The sequence below is a fragment of the Engraulis encrasicolus genome, chromosome 13, assembly GCF_034702125.1.
Source record: "Engraulis encrasicolus isolate BLACKSEA-1 chromosome 13, IST_EnEncr_1.0, whole genome shotgun sequence".
NCBI classification, from domain to species: Eukaryota; Metazoa; Chordata; class Actinopteri; order Clupeiformes; family Engraulidae; genus Engraulis; species Engraulis encrasicolus.
The window spans coordinates 45,538,111-45,561,095 of record NC_085869.1 but is presented as its reverse complement, the minus strand read 5'-3'; the positions used below and the strand labels follow the sequence as shown (position 1 = coordinate 45,561,095).

Sequence of the window (22,985 nt, the reverse complement as noted above, 5' to 3'; positions counted from 1 at the left end):
GACCGGTTCAAAGCAGCCCCCCCTTCCCTTGTACACCCAGCCCTCCAAACTCTGAGCCCAAAGCTGCCTCAACACAGATGAGTCCCAGATGTAGATGAAGAAAGGGGGGGGTCGTTACTGGTACTGGCGATGATAGGTGGTTGAGTTGGAGAGAGAAGACACACACACACACACAAACACACACACACACAAACACAAGCACACAACACACACACAAAGACACCGCTCAAAGGATTTCAATCCTCGGTGCTAAGTCCTTGGAAAACAAAAGGAGGAGTGCGTTTGAAACGGCTCCAGCTACAACTGTCTTTGCTTGGCGCTTTGAAGACACCGGCGCGGCACAGCTGCTGACGGGCTGGTGTCCTTTTAACACCGGGAGAGAAGTGAAACAATCGAGGACGCTGTTGACACACATGCTTCTCAAACAAAAAAAAAAGAAAAGAAAAGAAAAGAAGAGAAGAGTAGAGAGTAAAAACACCGGCATGTACTCACTGACAACAAAAGGGGCCCCAAGATCTTGGCAGAAAGGAGTAGTAGTATGGATAGAGAAAGGGACCAAGAGAGAGTCCTTAACAGAAGCTGACCAAATAAAAGGATAAAGGCTTGCAGCGGAGAGACAGACAAACACGCATCTGCATGTCTACCATCTTCCCCGCTCGCCATATCCTCCCCCCCCAGCTCACATGTGCACTACAAAAGCCTCCCAGCCAAATGCCGGAGCGCATATGTGCATAGTTTATGGCTTCCGTTATTATCATAGACAACAGCACCTGGGGAAGCGAGCACTTACAGTAAATAAGGCAAGCTTCTTCGGAAACCCACAAAAGAGCCAGCATGCCAACAATTTGGGATGGCAGCCAAGAAGATCCATCCCCCCCTCCCTCTCTCTACCCACCCCTCGGGCCTTACACCTGCAGCTGTGCCGTGGGATGAGATGAACCTCTATTTGCATCTGATGCCGTGCCTTTGGCACCAGTGCCACCTAGCAGCACAACAACGCAGTCTTGCACTAGGGATACGTTGGATTACCCCTTTTCCCCTTTCACTTTGGAGCAGGCTGTGTTAAGTTCAGAGAGAGAGAGAGAGAGAGAAAGAGATAGAGAGAGAGAGAGAGAGAGAGAGAGAGAGAGAGAGAGAGAGAGAGAGAGAGAGAGAGAGAGAGAGACAGAGAGAGAAAGAGAAAGAGAAAGAGAAAGAGAAAGAGAAAATGAGAGAGAGAGAGAGAGAGAGAGATAGAGAGAGATAGAGAGAGAGAGAGAGAGAGAGAGAGAGAGAGAGAGAGAGAGAGAGAGAGAGAGAGAGAGAGAGAGAGAAAGAGATGCATTAAAGTTGATTGAGTCGTGCCCACAGGAGGCCAGAGAGGACATAGAGGAGACCCAAAAGGGAGTGAATGGGACAGTGGGGTTATTAAGTTTACCTGGAGACTTCTTGCAGGCTCGCGATGGCATCATGTAGGTCTGCCGGGGCAGCAGGGGAGAGGAGGGCAGCGACATGGAAACACCTTTGGTCAGCCTCAGCACCTCCTCTGGGGTGAAGGGGTGCGGCATGCTGCCCTCAGATGGAGCATCACCAACTATGAGGAGAAGGGGAGAGGGAGAGAGAGGGAGAGAGAGAGAGAGAGAGAGAGAGAGAGAGAGAGAGAGAGAGAGAGAGAGAGAGAGAGAGAGAGAGAGAGAGAGAGAGAGAGAGAGAGAGAGAGAGAGAGAGAGGAAAGACAAAGGGAGGGAAGATGAAGGACATTAGGGCATTGATCCAGACAGCAGACGTGTGACAAAATAAGGAAGGACAGGTTGTCAAAGGAACAAATGTGACGCTCCAAATGTGTCTTTACTCAAACACTAGATGTTGAAGGCATGCTAAATTAGGGGGACTAATCTTTTGATTGTTGTGAAAGCCAGAAATATAAAACATAGCCTTCGCAGGGAAGTAAAATGATCTAGTGTTATTTAAACAGACTTGAGGGGGGAATTGGAGGAGAATGTAAATCACATCGTGCACAGAACACAATGGCTGCAATAATAACCAAGCGTGTACCAAAACTACCAGAAGCAGATGTTTGACCAATGGCACGCAGCCACCTTTCCTCAAACGCTGATTAAGAAAAATCAACACAGGCGTAAAGATTACGGCCCGAGTACGCGGCAGTGCAATGGGCCATTAAATAAACCCAGAGAGATGTGGAAATGCGAAACGTATTTAAAAATGGATCTGCCTCGGGCCTCCTGTCTCCTCCCAATAGTGCCTCGAGTGGAGGAACCTTCGCCGTTGCGAAATGGGACCGCCGTTTCAATTTGAGCAATGCAATTTACAAGCTAATCAATAGCCAGTGAAATAACCACAAGCCACATTACAATTATCTCCATCGAGACGCAGCATGCGGAAAGGCAAGAGTTGCCAAATCATCCTTGTCAGAAAAAAAATGGGAAATAACCCTGTTGCATAAATACAGTGCATAACCCACGAAGTATTGTAACAGTGCTTACCTGTAGAACAACAACACGACAAGCATTATCATTTTTAAGATAAAGTAAAGCTTTTACTCTTTACTGATGCAATCTTACAGTATGCACCATTTTGGAACGACACACAGTTTTACAAAGATTTTTTTTTCCCTCAGAGCTCTGGCAGGGTACGATAAGAACAGGGTCATGCAGGGAACAAGTGACTATGGGAAAGTTAAAGCTGAAGCCAGATTAATTTATCTGAGGGATAGAGGGGAAAAAAAGGAATTGTGAAAACGATATCAAGTACAGTGGGCCAACCGTATGGAATTCCAGCTTGGGCTTCGTAATCGAGTAGCCCATGGGAAATCAAGAGTGTGAGCTGGGCTCTTTTTTTCACAGAGTGCTCCGAGCTGATAAGGCCCAAATGGAGCCGGCACCAGAACCCGCTGCACCCTGCTGAAGGGGTTGCCCAGAACAGCCAGTGTCCTGTTGATATGAGCCTAACCCATCGAGCCAAACTAACAGTACACCACTGCTGGGTCAGGGTTTAGGGTTAGGGCTGTGTTGACAGCCTACTGGTAGCTCATTTCGACAAAGTGGGCCATTTCCAGGGATGGATTATGACTCCATGGGTCCCCTGGGCCAGACAACAGGAAAGGCCCCCTGGGGTGTTGCTAGCTTACATTCTGGGTTCAGGCCAGATGTGAGAGTCTATGTTGTTGGGGTTTTGGGGGGGATGTCCTCCAAGAAAATGTGAACATTCATTTCATTAAAGGCGCATTTTAACGCAATATAAGAAATGAATATATTGAGTCTTGGACTGTAAGGGGTTGAATCTTGGGGCCCCTGCGCCTGGGTCCGGTAGGCCTGTGTAGTAATCTGTCCCTGCCCGTTTCCACAGGGCACCGCTAGACCCGGCTCCGTGGCCTGAAGCTCCTGTTTCCTGCCTCTCGCTGGAAATATAAAGGCTGGATGTCAGTCACCCCCCTCACTGCCTTGATGGCGCCGTTCCATCTCCCTCCGAGCGCTGAAATAGGAACCTGGACAACGGAACAAACGGCCCTGCTGACCGGGCCTTTACGAGCTGAGGCGCGATCCAATCCTCGCGTCTTGTATAATCTCGGGGCTCTGTTCTACATGTCGAGCGCTAGATCCATGGCAAAAGGGCTTCCCCTTGGGCCTCGGTAGACGGGGCTGTTGGGGGATTCCTGACGCCGAACCCAGTCTATGCACTCTGCAGGGGGCTGCACAAGGGTAACGATGGAGAAATCAGACCGACAAGCCCTACCCCCTGCAAAGCGTGCTGAGCAACTTACATCTCAACTGTGAATCTGTACAACTACTGTTTTTACTCCTAGCTGATTGGAAGCTGGCTATTTCATGGTGTTGTACACATGGAGTAACAGCACAGGCCATGGAGTTGAGGTTGGCTTTAGAGAGGGTGCACTCTGCGATACCAGTACATCATTCTGGGGTCTGTGCCCTTTGGCACTGTGAATCTCAACCCATAATCTGGGGCAGCCGTGCCCTGGTGGTTAAAGAGATGGGCTTTAGATCAGAGGGTTACAGGATCAAATCCCACCCTTGTCTCTCCCTACACCTCCATCCATGGCTGAGGTGCCCTTGAGTAAGGCACCTAACCCCACACTGCTTCAGGGACTCTAACCAATACACTGTAAGTCGCTTTAGATAAATGTAATCTCATGAAATGTAGGCCACTCCAAAACATACAGATGCCCCATTTCACTTGATGGTTTATTGGCCCTCTTGACACCTTTATTAGATGGATCTGTTCAGGAGGAACCAAAGTTTACAGCAGACCCTTTATAATTCACTTCTCATGATGTCGCCAATGTTCCCAGATGACGCCAATTTACGATACTGAGAATCAAAGAGCATTTCAACCGCCCTCTTCTACACCATTCGGTTTCTCTTCTATCCATCTGTCTCTTTCTCTCTCTCTCTCTGTCTCTTTTTCTCTCTCTCTCTCTCTCTCTCTCTCTCTCTCTCTCTCTCTCTCTCTCTCTCTCTCTCTCTCTCTCTCTCTCTCTCTCTCTCTCTCTCTCTCTCTTCTCTCTCTCTCTCTCTCTCTCTCTCTCTCTCTCTCTCTCTCTCTCTCTCTCTCTCTTTCTCTCTCTCTCTCTTCATTCCTTTGCTTTCTCTTTCTGCCATTTACTTTGCATTTCTCTCTCTTAGAACTGTCCTACAAGAAGAGACAAAGACCCAAGTGTTTCGCTAAAAAAAGAGATAATAGCCGACACCATGAACTGCCCTCTGCTGCACTGACACCTCCGCAGGTTTGCCAACTCCCAGTCTGGCAACCCCTCACATATCTCCCACGGGCGCCGGGGCTTTTTTGTCCGAGCTGCCCCGACGAGAGCCCGCTGACCTCTGAGGGTCAGCTGGTGCCACTCTCGCGGACACGCAACATGCAATTTCCGCCTGGCCCATTTTTTTTTTTATTACTCCGAACAGAGCTCTATAATTTTCCAACTGGGAACAAACCGTGATCCCATTGCTTGCAGTTCATTGAAATAGCAACTCTCCACTAAAACAACTCAGGACGTGCCACAGAAACAACGTATAAGCGACCAAATTCAACTCCCCCCTCTTTTTTTTAACTACCGTCCCGTCATGATACTGGACCTAATGAACCGAAATCACACTGGCCAAAGCTGACGCATCCATGTAGGTCAGAGCAGGGTTTCCCAAACTTTACCATGATGTGTCGTGCGGCACACTATTTTATGATGATTCTTATTATAATTATAATTACAGTGTTCTTAACTAATGAATATATTGTTTGGTTTATTCTGGTGTGATTAATTATTCCATTTATTCAATTATTAACTTTATTAGTTACTTTGCTGTACTTTTCCTGCCAACCTACCCTGTGTGGCCCCCCTACCACTCCCCGGGGGTTCCCGGCCCCCACTTTGAAAACCACTGGTACAGAGGATGCGGTGGTGTGAAACCCTATAGCGGCTCAGAGTTCCAACACCAGCCACAAACAAAAAAGCCTCCCATGATGAGAACACAGCGGTCCTGCCGCGGATGAAAAGGAGGCCCTGCTGCTTGTGGCCCACAGACGAGGGGGTTAATCTCCACCAATTAACGCATCCAGATGGGAAGAGGGGGGGGGGGGGGGGACTGCACTGCACTGCTGCCAAAGAGGTCCTCCATACATACCGTACATGGGCTTTGTTGTGGTGGACACGATATATGGGACAGACAACAACTGAAAAAACAAAGAGAACATTCACAAAACCACAAGGGGGATGTGGGTGATCTGCAAATCCAACTGTACGTACAAAAACCCCAATTTACCTCAGATATAATGCGCTCCTCATTCATCACCCATGTCCTTACCAAAAAACACACTGTGGAGAGGCCAAGACAACGGCTCCGTGTCGGCCCCTGTCGTTTATCACATGGGTGTAATTAAACATGAAGACGTGATGGCAGCGTGACTGAGGCGCTACAACTCCACAAGTCCCGCCGACCGGCTGCACTGGAGGACTTGAGCAGCCGAGCAGCAGGTCTTCTGGGTTCCTGGGAGACCACTGAGGCAGGGAAAAACGCCTCATCCAGAACCAAAGAGTCTAGAGGGAGCCGTGCTCGCAGCCGAACCAAAACAACACAATTATTATAGGATGAAATATGGGCTGTAAATCACCAGGGAAGGGGAGGGCTTTTCTGCACCCGTGTCACCCGTGCTTCAGGCTCTCTCTCTAGGCAACTAGTACTGGGAAATTCCAACGCAAGCAGAGTTCATGCTGACCTTTCAAAGCTCTGAACTCTGCCTTTTTTCTGTGTTTAAAAATGATGACAAGGTTTCTCTTTGTATCAATGTCTATTCATTCACTTAATCCTCAGAGAGCCGGTCCACAGTAGATCTGAATGTCCACCTCCCGCTCCTTCTCTACTGTATGCCAGCGCCTCCCTCCTTCCCTTCCACCCTCTCTCCTGGTTACCATCTTACACGTTAAATGGATCATATAAGAGCTGTCATTTGGGGCCTGTGTCTCTGAAAACAGGCCGTGCCACATGAAAGGGCCTCGTGGCCAGGACTGCCCCGCCGGCTGGCTGCCTGCTCTGGGCCGCTAGCAGGAGCGATGTGACCCGTGTGGAGGTGCGGACAGGGTTGCCAGATGTGTCGTATAATTTCCAGCCCAAAAAATGCTCAAAAAACAACTGGAGGCATTAAACCCCGCCCAATTTGAACAGACATGCACTGATTTCTATAGCCATGAATGTACAGAAAAACCCGCCCAATGCCCATTTTTTACCATTTTCTTACCCGCAGACTGCCATCCTAAGCAGCCCAATTGGTTGGGGAACCGTCCAATCTGGCAACACTGGGTGCGTACGGGAGTGAGCAACCGAGTGACAGAGCGACGTTGCACGCTACAAGGCACTCACTCTGGAAACTTAACCCATCCCATCGCGTCCTGCCTGGCCCAGCCCCGATTCAGCCGCTTGCCACCAAGCCCCAGGGTCCAGGCCAAGGCCTGCAATTTTAGCCATCGCCGCTGTGGCCAGGGAAGTCAGCTCTTTCTAATTATATTTCCACTGCAGCAGAGCAGCGGGAGAGGAGCAGAGAGAGCAGAGGAAAAAAATCTGGATGTAAAAATGATTACAGACCCTGGGAGTTGGCCTTTTCCTTCTCCCTCCCCCACCGCCATCTTCTCAGGGTGACCGCGGTGACGAGGGCCATGGTCCCCGCCCGCTCCCAATAAAAGGTGATAATATTTTAAGTCATTAAATATTGAGGTGAGCTATAAATTATGGAAAGCCAAGGCAATATGGGGCCTTTTCGCCTTTAGCAAGAGTTGGGGGAGCTATAAAAGTAAAGGGGAAAATCTTAAGCCTTCCACACAAGTAACTTGTGTCGATTCAAGATATTTAATGTAATTTTCATATCATATAATACTCACGCAATTTAGATATTTCTCATCTAAATGGAAACAGCTAAGGGTAGTACTTCAAGATGGGGTTTTATACTTTTCTCAAATGAGCTGGTTGGCAGGAAGGAACAAACTGCAGTGGGCAATGCAGAGCAGGCGCTTGCCACAATTCAGCTGCAGGCCGCAAAACAAACGTTCACCACATGAAGCTACAGACTTATTCTAGCCAGTCTGTGTGTGAGTGTTTTAACGAGGTCCAACGCTTTAGGGCTGACAGTTGTGCAAGCTTGAGAGCTTGTTTCGCCTCAACGCACGGCAAGCGTAATTCAGGACCATGTAAAAGCCCGCTCTCGGCCAGTAAATTCAGGCGCTGGAATGCGATCTGTCAGGCTGACGGCCAAGCTCGACTAAAAACCCTCGCCGCTCGCATTGTGCAGCGCATGCCGGCCTGTCCCCATTGCTTGCATTAGTCCGCAGAACAAAAGGATAGACGCAACCTTGAGCGGGGATGAGCTGGTGGCAGACAAAGGGACGATTTAGTATTCAAACCAAATCACTGCGATTGCTGCAGAGGGTCGAGACTTTACAGTAGCGTCCCCAGACGACACGCTGCACGCATCAATCAAATTCATCACCACGGAGCATTCATATGGAAATTCCTCTCAATTGCACCTTCATCTTCGCAGACACGCGGACACAGAATACAAAAGTACACATCCACTTCCATCAGCTTGCTCCTGTCGGCAACTTTGACATCCAGATTGGCAGGGCTGATGACTAGTGAATAATGAATGCAGATATTTTCTGTCAACATTCACAAAGCTGTGAGAAAACAGGATACTGTTGCGGTGGTAAACTTCCCTGCCAGGTTTGGTGCCAACCAAGTGGCCCCTAGGACCTCTGAGCTGGGGAGTTGGGCGACGTGGACAGTCCCATGAAAAGGGCTTAGACACAGCAAGTCCCTGAGGATGAGGGGGTGATGAGAGGGGGGTTTGGGCAAGAATGACAAAGAAGATAGAGGAGGAGGAGGAGGAGGAGGAGGAGGAGGAGGAGGAGGAAGAGGAGGAGGAGGAGGAGAAAATCAACAAAATGGTAAACAGTTGATGCTTTTCAATTACTTCAGTTCCTCCTATTGTTACCCAACGCTCCATTGTCATCACAGGCTTTGCCAAAAGCGTAAACTTTTCATGCCAGCAATGCCACTTTTAAAAGGAACTGAACTGAGGGACAACGGTGGGGTGCGAGCGAGACCGCGAGACATACTGTACATGGTGAGGGAGAACAGATGGAAGAGGAACGGCGAGTTGGAAGGAGAATAAGCCAGGATATAGGCCAGCTTCCATGACTCATACGCAGCCTGGACAATTCAGCATCTCCCAGCAGCCATAGTTGGGAACAATATCTCAGCATCTCAACTTTCATCTCCTTAAAAAAACCAGTGCCGCTCATATTTCCCAGGCTGTTCGTTGCCATTCCAACAGCAAAAAAACAAAACAATTGGCAGTGTCCCCAAATGTCTAAAAAGAGAGAGAGGGAACGAGAGAGCGAGAGAGAGAAAAAAGGCACAGAAGCTGAAGTAGCCCTCCAAGGGTTCAAACTGTGCTTTTATGGGCTGTCAGATTTCAAGATATAACCTATACGTCAGCTACCTGAAGAGCATGTTATATGTATGAAAAGCTAAATCAAATCCAGGGCTCTTAATCTTAACACGCGGCACCATAAATCAACGGCTTACTGTAAAACAAAGGAGGCAGATTTCATCAGCTTTCGTCTCTATGCTGACATTTTATAATCTCATGTCAAGACCTCTCACTTGTTTTCTTGCGTCTACGCCTTTCTGACAAAAAGGGGAAGAGTTCAGCATACATTTGCTTCCCATCTGTAAACATTTCATGTTCAAACCCCCACCCCCAAAAAAAAAAAAAATTGTAGAGAACGTCAAAGCCTAAACACGCTAAAGCATCCATGTGGAAAGTATTTTCCCACCCTCTCCTAGAGGTCCCTGGGGCAGAAAAGCTTAGCGTGGCTACAGTATTCGGTTCCAACATGTCAAAACTCAATCCTGCAAAGCAATTCCTTCACCACTGATCCTCAATAGGGACAAATTAGCTCTGTTAATCTTTTAGCATAGCTGCAGGCTGTGTGAAAAGACGACAGGGGCGATCAGGGAGGAAGATGTCCCGTCAGTGGGCAGGGTGACTGTCCACAGCCTTGGAATGTCCACTCCTTCCTCCTCCTCTGCCTCCTCCTCTTCCTGTCCCATGAGAGAAGTGGAATGATGTAAGGAAGAGAAGGGATGAGAGAGAGAGAGAGAGAGAGAGAGAGAGAGAGAGAGAGAGAGAGAGAGAGAGGTAGGAGGAAGAGAGAGAGCAAGAAAGAAAGAAAGAAAGAAAGAAAGAAAGAAAGAAAGAAAGAAAGAAAGAAAGAAAGAAAGAAAGAAAGAAAGAAAGAAAGAAAGAAAGAAAGAAACAATGTGAGATTGAGAAAGAGAGAAGGAAGAAGGGAGAGGAAAAAAGCAAGAGAATGGGAAGGGCTGAAGAAGTGATATTTTCCAGTCTGGTTTGTACATGGACAATTTGAGCTGGCATGGGAAAATATCTGGGTCAAGGGTTTGTCCCTGGCACATCTGTCCCCAGATAAAAGAAAATGAGGAGGAATGAAGAGAGGAGAGGAGAAGAGAAGAGAAGAGAAGAGAAGAGAAGAGAAGAGAAGAGAAGAGAAGAGAAGAGAAGAGAAGAGAAGAGAAGAGAAGAGAAGAGAAGAGAAGAGGGCATCTCAGAAGAGCATCCTACGGAAAGTGAAGGTGCCAGATGATACTGCCTGCTGGGCTCTGGAGAAAGCAGGAACGGATCAATCCCCATGTAATGAGAGCGCTCTGAACTGCGAGTCACCTAAGCGCAGAACCAGACTCTCTCAGGGACATACTGTATCAAGACATCCCCCTCCGTAGTGTGCCCGGAAAAAACATTAGGATCACTAAGCTTTACAATGTATGTGTACATGTGTTGTACTGTACAGTACAGGATATCGGCCTCTGCTGACTTACTAAGGCAAGAGGAATGGCGACTGCTGGAGCTATTAAGCTATTAGATGGAGATTGTGCTCTTGCTCACTACTTTTATAAGTCTCAGAATTGCTAGAGAGATGATGGCTTGCGGTGCTTTCAGGAACTTTGCTAGGAGAACATTATTTGGCTCGCGCATGCCATCTCATTTGCTGCAAAGGCAAGCAAACAAGGCTAATCCTTGGATGGCAACTTTTTTAAGGGGGCCGTGTAGTAGTATCAAACGCAATGTGACTTTCAGATGTGGGGCTTTTGTTCTAATCAGCAGGGGCGGCGGATATGAGGAGCTTACCACGACGACCACAAGTGTATGGAGGAAAAAAATGCGCAGCGCAATCGACCGGGGATCACTTCAAACATGAGCACACAGATCCCGAAAGCCGAAAGCCCTTCTCACAGCGCGCTACAGAATGGCGAGGCACCTCCAAACCATTTCTACAGGAGATTAAGGAAGAAAACAATTAACAAAGTGCAGCACTTTTCACATCCAAAGCCAGCATTAACTTCTTGATGTGGTCTTAATCCGCGACGCGGTCTCTGAAGCTCAGTTCAGCAGGCCCAGGGTAATAGCCAGGGAGGAACAGGCAGAGCAAGGAGCTTTTGTTGACATTCGCTCGTTTTTCCGCATCGTCAGAATAGCTCATATGCACGTCCCCGTGTTAACAGGCTCCATCAGTGTCAGCCATGGCACGTTCCACTGTGAAAAACGTGACCACACAGCCAAACGCGTGCACACAAACACATACAAGCACACACCAAGATGTCCATCTCTGGCATATCTCTATTCCAACCATGGCATATGTATTTTGGCACAGCAAGACAGCAAATGGCATTCTAACAAACACCATTCGAAAGCAATCATGCCTGACTGCCTTGTAAACATTCTTTCGCGACATGTTTTCTTCATCGCGCGGTCCCAAAAGTGACTACGTAATCAAGCCGTTACGAATTATATTCTTGTGAACGGCTCACGATAGCTGTGGAGGGGTTTTGGAACCTTGACATGTACCAGAAGCGATCACGGAGCCAAATTAGAGGGATACGTCACGTTGCCCTCCTGTCACGCAGCAGTTTCTGAGAACATGACAGCACAGTTCACGAGACAAGGTAACTTTCCAGATGGGGAGAGTGAGGAGCAGGAAGGCCTGAGGGAGGAGAGCAGAAGAAAGACAGAGCCAGAGGCAGCACCCGACAGAAAGTGTTTTGACAGCCACTGCTCTGCTTTCTGTGTTAACCTTGAGCAACCCCCCATCCCCTACCACAAACCCCCCTCCCCCCACAAAGCCCCTTGACCCCTAGATCCCCGATTCCTTCAACATGTACAACCTCCGAGTGGCACCTTCCTGCTTCCTCCCTCCTCTGGCCCCGGCACACAAAAACAGCTCTTGTGTGAACAAATTTGTTTTCCATGCAGAAGGTCCTTCCTGGTTAGGGGCCCAGGGTCCAGGCGCTGGCTGGGGGGGCTAGGAGGTTAACGGCGGATTTTGATTGCCACGAGCACGCTCCATTAAGCACAAGCTCTGCTAGGGCCAGGTGAGGTCATGAGAATGACACCAGGCCAATGGACAATGGGAAGTTGCTTTGCTGGGAGCCCACTGAAGACACTAGAATGGATGTGACCGGGTACAAAGAGCCAGACCACCACTCCGGACTTAATCCACTAAATAAACAAAGGAGACTTTGGGAGGGGAGGGAGGATGAATGTAGTCAAAACTTTCAGACTAATAACCTGCCATGTTGTGTTTTTCTTTTTCGGGCACAGAGGGAATCTAGATCATTCCACAGTTTGTTGAGCTCCGCCTTGGTTTTTTTTAGCTACACTGCTTAGTAAATGTCAATATGGTTGCAGAGATTTGTCTTCGTCACACTGGGTTCTGTCAATGAATCAGCATGCATTCCAGCCCGTTAAACAGACATCGAGGTAATGATGGAGGACAGTTATTCTCCTGTGGCTCGCAAAAGTTGCTGCGCAATCGACTACCCGCCACTGGAGGCCTCGACTACGGAGACGGCTATAATATGCTGTTGAGCCCAAGATAGGATGGCATGGTTGCCGCAGGAGGAGTCGCTTGGTGGGGCCACTGTGGAGATGCAAAAGGGGGGAAGGTGGGAGGCATTATCCCGCCGTCTTCTCTTTGAGGCTGGGCACAAAGGGGGAGCGGGGTCATTAGTTCAGCCGGCTTCTGACTGGGGCCGGGAGAGCATTCATTCGGTGCGGTGGGCCCCGATCGCAAAGCACGCAACAAAGGAGGTCGTTCCCGCTCTCTCCCTTTCAGAGACCCGACGCAGAGCTGAAAACGGTGGGGCCCAAAGGTCTGACACAGTTGAGTATGGTGTGTGTGTGTTTGTGTGTATGTGTGGGAGACACTGAGTGAGTGTGTATGTTTCTCAGCGACAGACAGAGAGAGAGAGAGAGAGAGAGAGAGAGAGAGAGAGAGAGAGAGAGAGAGAGAGAGAGAGAGAGAGAGAGAGAGAGAGAGAGAGAGAGAGAGAGAGCAAAAAAGAAAGAGAAAGAGAAAGAGAAAGAGACAGACAGATAGGCAGTCAGACAGATGAGACAGACAGAGAGACAGCGAAAGGGACACTCTCACTCAGAGCCAGTGTTTTACAGTTACTCTGCAGATTGGGCGCCATGGAAACGAGTCGGTTTTGTCTCCAATTCCAAACATAATTACCCAGTGTGAAACAAGGGTTCACTGCATGATGTCATCTCTTTGTGGCTTCAATGTTTTTAAATCAGAGCCATCCCCGTACCAAAGACCAGCTCGGCAATGGTGTGTGTGTGTGTGTGTGTGTGTGTGTGTGTGTGTGCGTGCACGTGTTTATGTGCGCGCGCCGGAGGGTGCTCTGCAATTGCAATGACTAAATCCATTAATTCACGCTATTAAATATCACAGGATCAAGTTTAAATGGAGTAACCGGAGAGGTGAGGCTTCGAGTGACTCATAAACTCTGCTCCCATGGGAACACGGCAGCGCAGCAGGCCTTCTGCAAAAGGTTGGAGAGGCTGTCCAAACAATACAGTGCACACAGAAGCCATCAGGTAAATGGAATGTGCGTCTCGGACCGGTCCCCAACCCCCGCCCCCCACACCTCCACCAACACGACACACACCGTAATCGGGAAACGAAGGCTATCTGACCTTTCCGGGCGACGTGCCGTCACTGCGGCCATGGAGCGGCCTTCACAGCCACCCTATGCCTGGCCAACTGATAGCGTGTCCCTTTCACTGCTCTTCAGCAGCTCTGGGGAAAGTCAACTCATTGTCGCCATCATGGATGGTGGACATTTGAGATAAGGCTGCTGCACTGCAGCCTTGGCTGAGGCCGGGAGAGGCGCGGCATGACATCACTGGTGGTGCTTGTTTTGTTGGCCTCCAATTTTCTATTTTCTATTATCCTCCCATGCTTGCTTTCACACCCCTCCCGTCATCAGCTACACCAGCCCTTTTCCAAGGTCATGGGATGTCATCCAAAGCACTAGGGGGTGCTGAGAAAGGAAATTGCAAAGTGCTTCTCCCCTTGGCTGGTGGAGAGCTGGCAGCCAACTTGGCCAATGGGAGACCTGCAGCCTTTCAGTGGCGACCCCTCAACATCTTACAGCCACCACGGAGGGGGCCTGCAGGGGTGCTGCAGGGTGACCGGCGTCTGTGCCAAGGAGACTCACCGCTGAAGGAGGAATAAGCCTGAGAGAGACAGAGTGCATGCAAACAGAGTTTAGAAACACACCCATTGGCTGATCAAAAAAAAAAGTGCCGAAGCATATCCTCTGAGCTTCTGCAGTAGACAAACACAGACAAACAAAGCCTCGAGCAACAGAAAGCAAAGCGCAGAGTAAAAATAACACACCATGTCTACAGTTTTACAAGGTCCATCACACAAACCACGCATAGCCTGACAAAACTGGGTTAAGGGGCAGGGCACAACGGCATACATCATGCCTCTTGTGGGATCTCGTATGGTATTCTACCCTACAAAGGCAAAGTGCAGTACACATTTTGTCAAAATTGAGTTAAAGGGAAAAAACGTTTTTTTTGCATATGGGGCCTTATTTCTGGAGTAAAACACATCACTCTACACACCCATACCACTTTTTTCCCATTTGGTGCCGTTTGGAAGATATTGTGTCAGACGGTATCCACTCAACGGTAGCCGTAGGGGCAAATTTCCGCAATATAACCAAGCCCATAAATGAGTTGTCCCCACTTTTTACTGAAAATGGTCTTTATTACACCTTCATCTTGTGATGAAACCATGTGGTCCAAATGTGTCCAGTTTTAAAGATATTGCCATGTCAAATTTGCAGTAACTACAACATCCAACCGAACACCAAGGCTTTGAATGCATTTTTCTCAGTTACAATGCTGGCATAGTTACTGCACTTTGCCTTTGCAGGGCAGTATTCTACTCTGTTACCACATCGGTATTATAATGCGTTATGCCTTTAATGTCTGCTCCGAATACCTTAGCCCGTTTAGGGAATATTTAGGGTAAATCTAACTTTGCTGAAAGAGATTAGCTAAATTATGTCAGCTTCAAAGGCCGCGGTCCCCCAGCACTGGATCATATGATTTAAGGGAAAAGGATTATTGTTTGTTGTTTGTGAAGGTTTTTTTACAAACATGCATTGGTGAACATTCTTGGTAAGAATTCACATGCTGTCCTGGTTCTCTCTCTCTCTCTCTCCTCTTTCTCCCTCTCACACACTCACATTCACTTTCTCCATTTCTCGTTTTCCTTCTCTTCTATGAACTGAGAGGAGAGAGACAGGGTGGGTCTTGTGCGGAGGACACACCTGAGGTTTGAATGCCTGCCCAAAGCAGAGGGTGTGTTTGTGCCGTATGCGGTTGCAGTTACGCCCAGCTAATCGTTACCTCCTGGGCGCTCGCACAGCTTTGATGCCAGGCTGTGGCTCCATTCAGCTGTGCGAGGCTCAGCCCGGTCGAGATTTCCTTTTGTATACGCGGGCCTGGCACATGTGTACTTTAGGCATATACTATTTTCCAACTGCACCAACCCTCTTAAAACAACACGCATTGTGTCCCTATTCAAGTGTGCATTTCGTTCAGCAACAACGACCAAGGTGAAAGCTCAGCCAGTCTCCTGGACAACAGCACAAGTTTGATAATAGACATCCATAAAAAAGAAGAAAACAACAAAAAACACAGAGCAAAATCTTGACGTCAATAATCAAAAGATGATTCAACACTTCTGCAGCCATAACTGAAGACGTGACCAGAGACAGTTGAAATGCATAGAGAATAGAGAATCTTTGACGTGACTGTCTCCATTATATAAACAACGTGCAGCAAAGAGGAGCCAAGAAATCGTGTTGGTCTGGGTCATACAATGAGCACCTGAGTCATGTGTTGCTGTGGGCTGGGATTTCCCCCCACAAAGCCCAGTGCAGTCCCGGTGTGTGTGCTGCGTGTCTGTGCTCCTTTATTTTCACAACACACAAAGGCCTCGCTCTCCTCATCATCACACATTCCCCCAATGCATCCCGGACCTTACGGGTCCCTTGTGACCCATTCCCAAGCAGCACGCAAGGCGTGAACCCGACTGGCCGTCTGTCCGTGGTAGACGATGGTGTGTGTGTGTGTGTGTGTGTGTGTGTGTGTGTGTGTGTGTGTGTGTGTGTGTGTGTGTGTGTGTGTGTGTGTGTGTGTGTGTGTGTGTGTGTGTGTGTGTGTGTGTGTGTGTGTCACACAAGGACAGTTAACACAAGAGTGTGCCTGTGTGAGAAAGTGTGTGTGTGTGGTAAGTGTGTGTGCATATGTGTATATGTGTGTGAGTGCGTGTCAGGAGGTGCTGTGAGATCTATAAACAACTAAAAGAAAAGGTTTCTCCGGAGAGAGAAAGAGAGAGAGAGGGGTGTGACTCCAACGGGACCTTTGCCTGATTATATTTCAGGCCTTTAGAGAAACTCATCAGACTTGCTGGGCCTCTCTCCTCTCTCTCTCTCTCTAAGCGCTTCTGTTTACCCACCGTGGCAAACAAGGACCAATTAATGGCGTGCCAAAAACCACTAGCCCCTACGCACCCTCATTGTCCACTGCTCCTGTTGAGACGTGCATTCGCACAAAATAAATATTTGACGGAGGAGGCGCGTGTTATTACAGCAGAATTGCTACAGAAAGGCGATGACGTGCAGGGCAATGAGTTAACATTTTATTTGACAACATCGGTGAGCGCATGTGGCCCAAAGAAGAAGAAAAAAAACACGAAATGTCCTGTTGACCCAACTGTATATGTACAAAGCAATTACACAAAGCGCCGCAAATTGGGAGACAACATAAGCGCGGAAGGCTGAGAACAAAGGGACCAGTTATTACGGCAACAAGAGATTGCAGGTTGCAGATATCGGCACAGGCTTGATTGTGGCTTCACGAGGAACGTCAGAAGAGCTGCTGACAGACTGACAGACAGACAGGCGATGCTGAGCTGAGGTCGTCTCTCCTGGAGCTAGTTTAGGGGGCCACCTCTGCGGTCTAGACTTCCTGCGAAGTCGGCCCTGCGAAGCCACCATCTGTTCATCTAGTTGATGGTTGTTTTTTTCTTTTTTTCTCCTTCTTTTTGCCTCTCTCTAGCTTGTCGGTAGTCTTTCAGGCCAGCCTGTTGCACGTGCAGGCAAATCTTCCTGTTCCAGCAGAGAAACAGCAACATGGCTGCTCAAATACATGGGGGTAGCATATATGCTAGACAACCAATATGGATGAATGGGAAATGTTTGATAGACCTGGCATCTTTAATGTTGAATGTCACTTCTTGCAGGTCAAACATTACCAATACCCTCCATGTGAAAAATACATGGTTAGCAACGATCTTAAAGGGACACTGTGCAGGAAATGGTCAAAAAAGGTACTGCAACTATGCTGCTTATTGAAATTGGGCTGCCTATTGCCAAATTTGATCTTTACATGAAAGTTTACAAAGTATTAAACAAATATTTTCTGGTATGGTCCAAGTACAGTCATTTTTGCAGCTAAAAATGGCTATTTTTGGAAATTCAAAATGGCGGACCATAGAGAAGATCCCCCTTTTCATGTATGAAAAGTGCAAATTTTCCCGTCATAATGAATACTTTGTATTTGATGCTGGTGGTAAGTATTCATGAAAAAGGTAACATTAGTGAATGGGCAGCATGAATTCTGGAAATAAACAACTAAAAATCTCACACAGTGTCCCTTTAAGGCAACACTGGGATTTTTTTGCATTAGACTTTTTTAGAATTGAAAGGCTACCAATAGCCGTTCACTAGCGCTAGCCTAACACTACCCACCTCTGGAATTACAAGGACTGCTTGGATTACCAAAACAACATCTCCACATGTCGGCAAGACTCTGCTTGACTAGGAAAATAGGGTCCAATGTCAAAAATCCCAGAGTCTAGCTTTAAGCCATTGACTGCCCCCCTCCCTGTCTTGTCTTGAAATGTCATAAATCAGAGTGTTTGTTCAGCTCCTCATGTCTCAGGTGGGTGTCATCTTCCCTCCTGACCTCCTGAGGAACAGCTGAAAAGCTCCACACGTGCCACTACAAACTGCAAACATATATTTATCAACTCCCTCTTCTCCTTTTCCTTCTCCGAATGAGCCATGCATATTTTATGAAGACTCGTATTTCTCAGTAAATCAAGGGATCTGTTGGCGTGATGTTCTGAAATGGCAGGCCTGAGAAGGCAGACGTTCCTGGAAAGTTTAGGCCTAAAAGCAATGTGACAGCTGACCAGCAGCAGTCGTCTGCCGTGAGAAGCATTTGCAAATGTTAGCTGACCAACTTGGTAGCACGGCTTCCTTTGCAAGACCTACCAGGGTGACGTGAGGGAGTGGCTGCTGAGAGAAAGAGAGAGAGAGAGAGAGAGAGAGAGAGAGAGAGAGAGAGAGAGAGAGAGAGAGAGAGAGAGAGAGAGAGAGAGAGAGAGAGAGAGAGAGAGAGAGAGAGAGAGAGAGAGGACAAGGCAACGCAATCCAGCTCCTTGCTGGCTCAGCTGTTGGCTTGGGTGGGTGGAGGGCGGGGGTGGGACTGGGTCTGGGGTGCATGGCACCTGTGGTCAGGACCATGAATGTTTTTCTATGCGAGGGCCAGTCTGGCTTGACCACCTGTGAGCGCCAGCCAAAGGCTCCTTGCACGCATGCATGCCCGAGAAACGTCTCTCCCTGCTGTCAAAAACCGCACACACACACACCCACATATCTCCTAAACCCGGCCTCCTCACCTGACCACCCTCGCTCACTGACGTGAAAAGTGGACAGGGAGCAGCGAGCGGCTCTCAAACCAAGTGCTCTCTCAAAACAAGAGGTCAGAGCGGCGCAAGAGGCCCTTTGTTTGAAAAGAAAATCTAATTTGGAGAAATGGCCGGCTGGCGACTATGTTTAGTAGAAAGCAGCAGAGGGAAGGGATTTAAGTCAATAAAAGGTGTGTGTGTGTGTGTGTGTGTGTGTGTGTGTGTGTGTGTGTGTGTGTGTGTGTGTGTGTGTGTGTGTGTGTGTGTGTGTGTGTGTGTGTGTGTGTGTGTGTGTGTGTGTGTGTGTGTGTGTGTGTGTGTGACAGTGAATAAGATGAGAATAGAGCAAACCAGAAAAACAGGCTGTTTGGGAAGCCCAAGTTGGCTTGACGCATGACTGCTGAATCGAATGCCTCATAAGACATCTTCTATAAGATCCACAGATATGACAATGCCAGACACCTACAGCAATCTGTCCTGCCATGTCACTGTCAAAAGATTTATTCCTTTCACCTGCGGCCTGCAGAGCAGACACAATGAGGTTAGCATTCACAATTTAGTTTCATCATATATGAAGACAATTCCCAACTATGAGGAAAACAAAAAAAACAAGAATAGCATTTGCAAATCAGGCATGTACAAAATGTCTGTTGCGAGCAGATAAACTTCAGTAGATCCTGCGGGAACTGACAAACAGCCGGAAACAAAAGCCCTAAGTCTATATTGGTAACAAAGAACAGAATCTCCTTTTAAGCTTTCGCTATTTGACATGCTTATCACAAACTCTTTTCCTTTTTAATTTGCACTCGCAGTCACCCTCCGTGTCCTGAATCAGTGCAGTGCTGCTGAGAAGAAAACACGCGTACGCACGCACGCACGCACACACACGCACACACGCACGCACGCACGCGCACACGCACACGCACACGCACACGCACACACACCCACCCTGCGCAACATGAAAGGCAGCGGTGGAATTCTATTTCCTCAGTTGCCTGCCTGCCTGCCTGCCTGCCTGCCTGCCTGCCTGCCTGCCTGGCCCTCCACCAACAAATCTGTGCGGTCGTGCGGAGGTACCGTGCCGAGGCAGCCCGTACCAGCTACTCCTGCCTGTGCTGTACAGCTGAAAAAACAGGCCTGCGTTCAAACCCCCACCCCCCCAAGGACCAGCCCAACCACCAGTAGTAGCAGCAGCAGCAGCCACATTGTCATACAGGTCCGCTTTCCCCCCTCAAGGCTCTAATCTAGCAGCCGTGATAACACTCTGCAGCAAGCCTAACACCATATCAGCCCCTACTGTAATATTTTTTAATCATACCCTCAACTGTGCCCGACTGTGCGTGTGTGGTGGCGGCGGTGTGTACGTATAAATCAAAAACCTGTCCCCGCTTAAGCATAGGCTGCTGTTCTCCTTCAAGGGTACGCCTGTAAATCTTTGTCAGCCTTCAGGGCTAGGCAGAGTTTAGGTTTAGCTGCTCCCTCTCTCCAGGCACTGCATTATGCCCATACCATCCAATGTTGATCTTTTATGAGAATATTCGAGTAAATCATTTTTAAAACAGTCCAATGATCATCATATTACATGAGAGAGGAACGTCATCAATCAGCATGCATTTACTTTGTGGCCTGTGTGTTTTCAAGGGTGTTATAATTGGATGACTTTTACATGAGTGTGGCTTCTCTGAGGGGGTGAAAAAAAGAGTGGGCCGAGCGGCTCCCCCGGTGCGAGAAAAAGGCTTTGAAGGAAAAGGGTGACGAGTGGATGGCCACATGCTCCCATTTAATTCGTGGGATAGGATGCTATGGCTGCTTTTAATGAGACCACACCAACTTCAAATGACACGCATTCCAATTACGCACTCATTTCGTGTGCAGCAGCAGCAGCAGCAGCAGCACCCACCCCTGCTAGTCTCTCTAGATTCTAGCCAAGCCCAGTGGTTCTCAAGCTGTTTTTAAATAAACGCCTCCTGGACCTCAGCATAAGCCTGCCAACGCCCCCTAGGACCTTATCATGAGCCTGCCCACACCCCCTTGGACCTCGTCATAAGCCTGCCAACGCCCCCTTGGTCTCATCATAAGCCTGCCAATGCCACCCTTAGTTTACAAAAATAAAATAGGCTAATGTCCCCAAATGGCAACTGAACGCCACCCCCTCTCAGTTCTATCCTTCTCAATGCCCTCCAAAGGCTCCCCCAACGCCCTCTGGGGGGCTGTAGAGCCCCCATTGAGAAAATCTACTCTAGTCTCCAGTCCCTATTAGCAGTTAGCCTCAATGACTCCGTTTTCCTAACCTTCCCAGTCCACAAATGGATTCTCAACTGCCATCCAGAAGGGCAATGATTGCCTCTTTTTTTACTACTCCACGAGGATGGCGTGTGAAAAATGATACCACGATTCATTAACGTGGTCACAGTTATGGAAAGTCTGGAAAAATGAACATGAAATATAGTATTATAATAATTATGGCACTTCATTGAGAACCCAATCCTTTTTACAGTTGGCCATAGACAAACAGGGACTCGACTACTGACTTGCAAGTATGAGTTCATTACAGGCATATTAATCATAGATTTTCCACCCATTAAAAAACAGATGGGCAGATTAAATTAGAATTGTACCACACGGTCATACTCAATAGAAAACCATATTACAATCCAGACTGAAGCGCACCAAGAAAAAATAGTTTATGTAGACATCATCACGCAAATGGAATCATCCCACAGCCGGCTAATAGTTATGACGAGCAGGGCTGCTAAGGTTTGTTGAAGTTTCGGGCTGCTGGTTGCTGTTTCCGATGAGGGCAGGCCTGGCAGCGGTGGTCGGAAGAGGCTCAGACAGACGGTGCCCGCCCGGGTGGGCAGCAGAAGGTAGCAGCCTTGCAGCTGAGCGGGTGGCCTTTGCCACAAGCCCGCCAAGAGCAGGAAGGAGCCCTGTAGTAGTGCTCAATGAAGAGGAGAGGGGAGGAGAGGAGCAGGGAGGAGCGGAGAGGAGATGGAGATGGAGAGGAGAGGAGAGGAGAGGAGAGGAGAGGAGAGGAGAGGAGAGGAGAGGGAATGGGAGAGGGAATGGGAGAGGGAATGGGAGAGGGAATGGGAGAGGGAATGGGAGAGGAGAGGGAATGGGAGAGGAGAGAGGGAATGGGAGAGGAGAGAGGGAATGGGAGAGGAGAGAGGAGACTGGAGATTGGAGGAGAGGAGAGGACATTGCAGGAGAGGAGAGGAGAGGAGAGGAGAGGAGAGGAGAGGAGAGGAGAGGAGAGGAGAGGAGAGGAGAGGAGAGGAGAGGAGAGGAGAGGAGAGGGAATGGGAGATAAGAGAGGAGAGAGGAGAGAGGGAATGGGAGATGAGAGAGGAGATTGGAGATTGACGATTTGAGGAGAGGAGAGGAGAGGAGATTGGAGGAGAGGAGAGGAGAGGAGAGGAGATTGGAGGAGAGGAGATTGGAGAGGAGGAGAGGAGAGGAGAGGAGAGAAGAGGAGAGGAGAGGAGAGGAGAGGAGATTGGAGGAGAGGAGAGGAGAGGAGTCGCAGTCCGGTGTGATTAACACTTAACACTGTGCTGCTCCGACTCAGCAGACCAACCCCTCGTCAATGTATTTTACACAGCTGACTAAGGGGTAGGGAACACAAACACAAACACACATACAAGGTGAAACTGCCCTGTACCGAACACGTGTACACACACATACAATGTTCCGGACTGCAGCTGAATTTCATGAACTGGAGTCTGCCATCGAATGGTGGTCATATATCGCTGCGAATCAGAGGGATGTGGCCCGTTTCACTTTCAACCCTTTCCTAAACGCCGTCCATCATCCGTAACCAGAAATAGAGGCCAGAAGAAAAAAGGCCGGCCAGCTTGCCCCAGCCATCCATTCTGACGGGAGCGGCAGCCTGGAAAGAAAGTCTATCTTTGAAATTTCCAAAGGGATGTGAATCGGTCTTGCACAGCTGTGCCACATGCCAGCACAAGAGAGAGAGAGAGAGAGGGGGGAGTTCCATTAACACCGGGTGGTGCCATATGTGTGTAAAAAGGCTCGACTCGAGAGGCTGTCCAATAATCTGGAGAAGCGCAAGCGCGCGTGTAACCTTCACAGGCGGTCACTTGGGACGGCAAAAGTGTTGAGTGCCAGGGGGTATGAAATGCGCTTGGTGACCTGACAAGATGACAGTGTCTCTGAACATCTGAATGGTAAAATATATATCAATCTATTGAGCCATTGCACCACCGGCACCTTCACCAATCAATGTATAGTTGCCACCTAAAAAGGTGAACAGCACGGGGGCGGGGCTCTCCCTTTAAAAAAAGAAAAAGGAAGACCTCTTTAAACCAAATACCAATTAATC

General features: G+C 48.6%; 1 protein-coding gene across 2 annotated transcripts in view; it reads right to left on the bottom strand.

Moving 5' to 3' along the window:
* Positions 1-22,985, bottom strand: part of tanc1b (tetratricopeptide repeat, ankyrin repeat and coiled-coil containing 1b) — a 208,350-nt gene that overhangs the window by 166,038 nt on the left and 19,327 nt on the right. For both annotated transcript variants that reach the window (XM_063214044.1, XM_063214043.1), the window contains exon 3: positions 1,418-1,573. In XM_063214044.1, the coding sequence (XP_063070114.1) occupies positions 1,418-1,573 (156 nt within the window). The remainder of the gene's footprint in view (positions 1-1,417; positions 1,574-22,985) is intronic.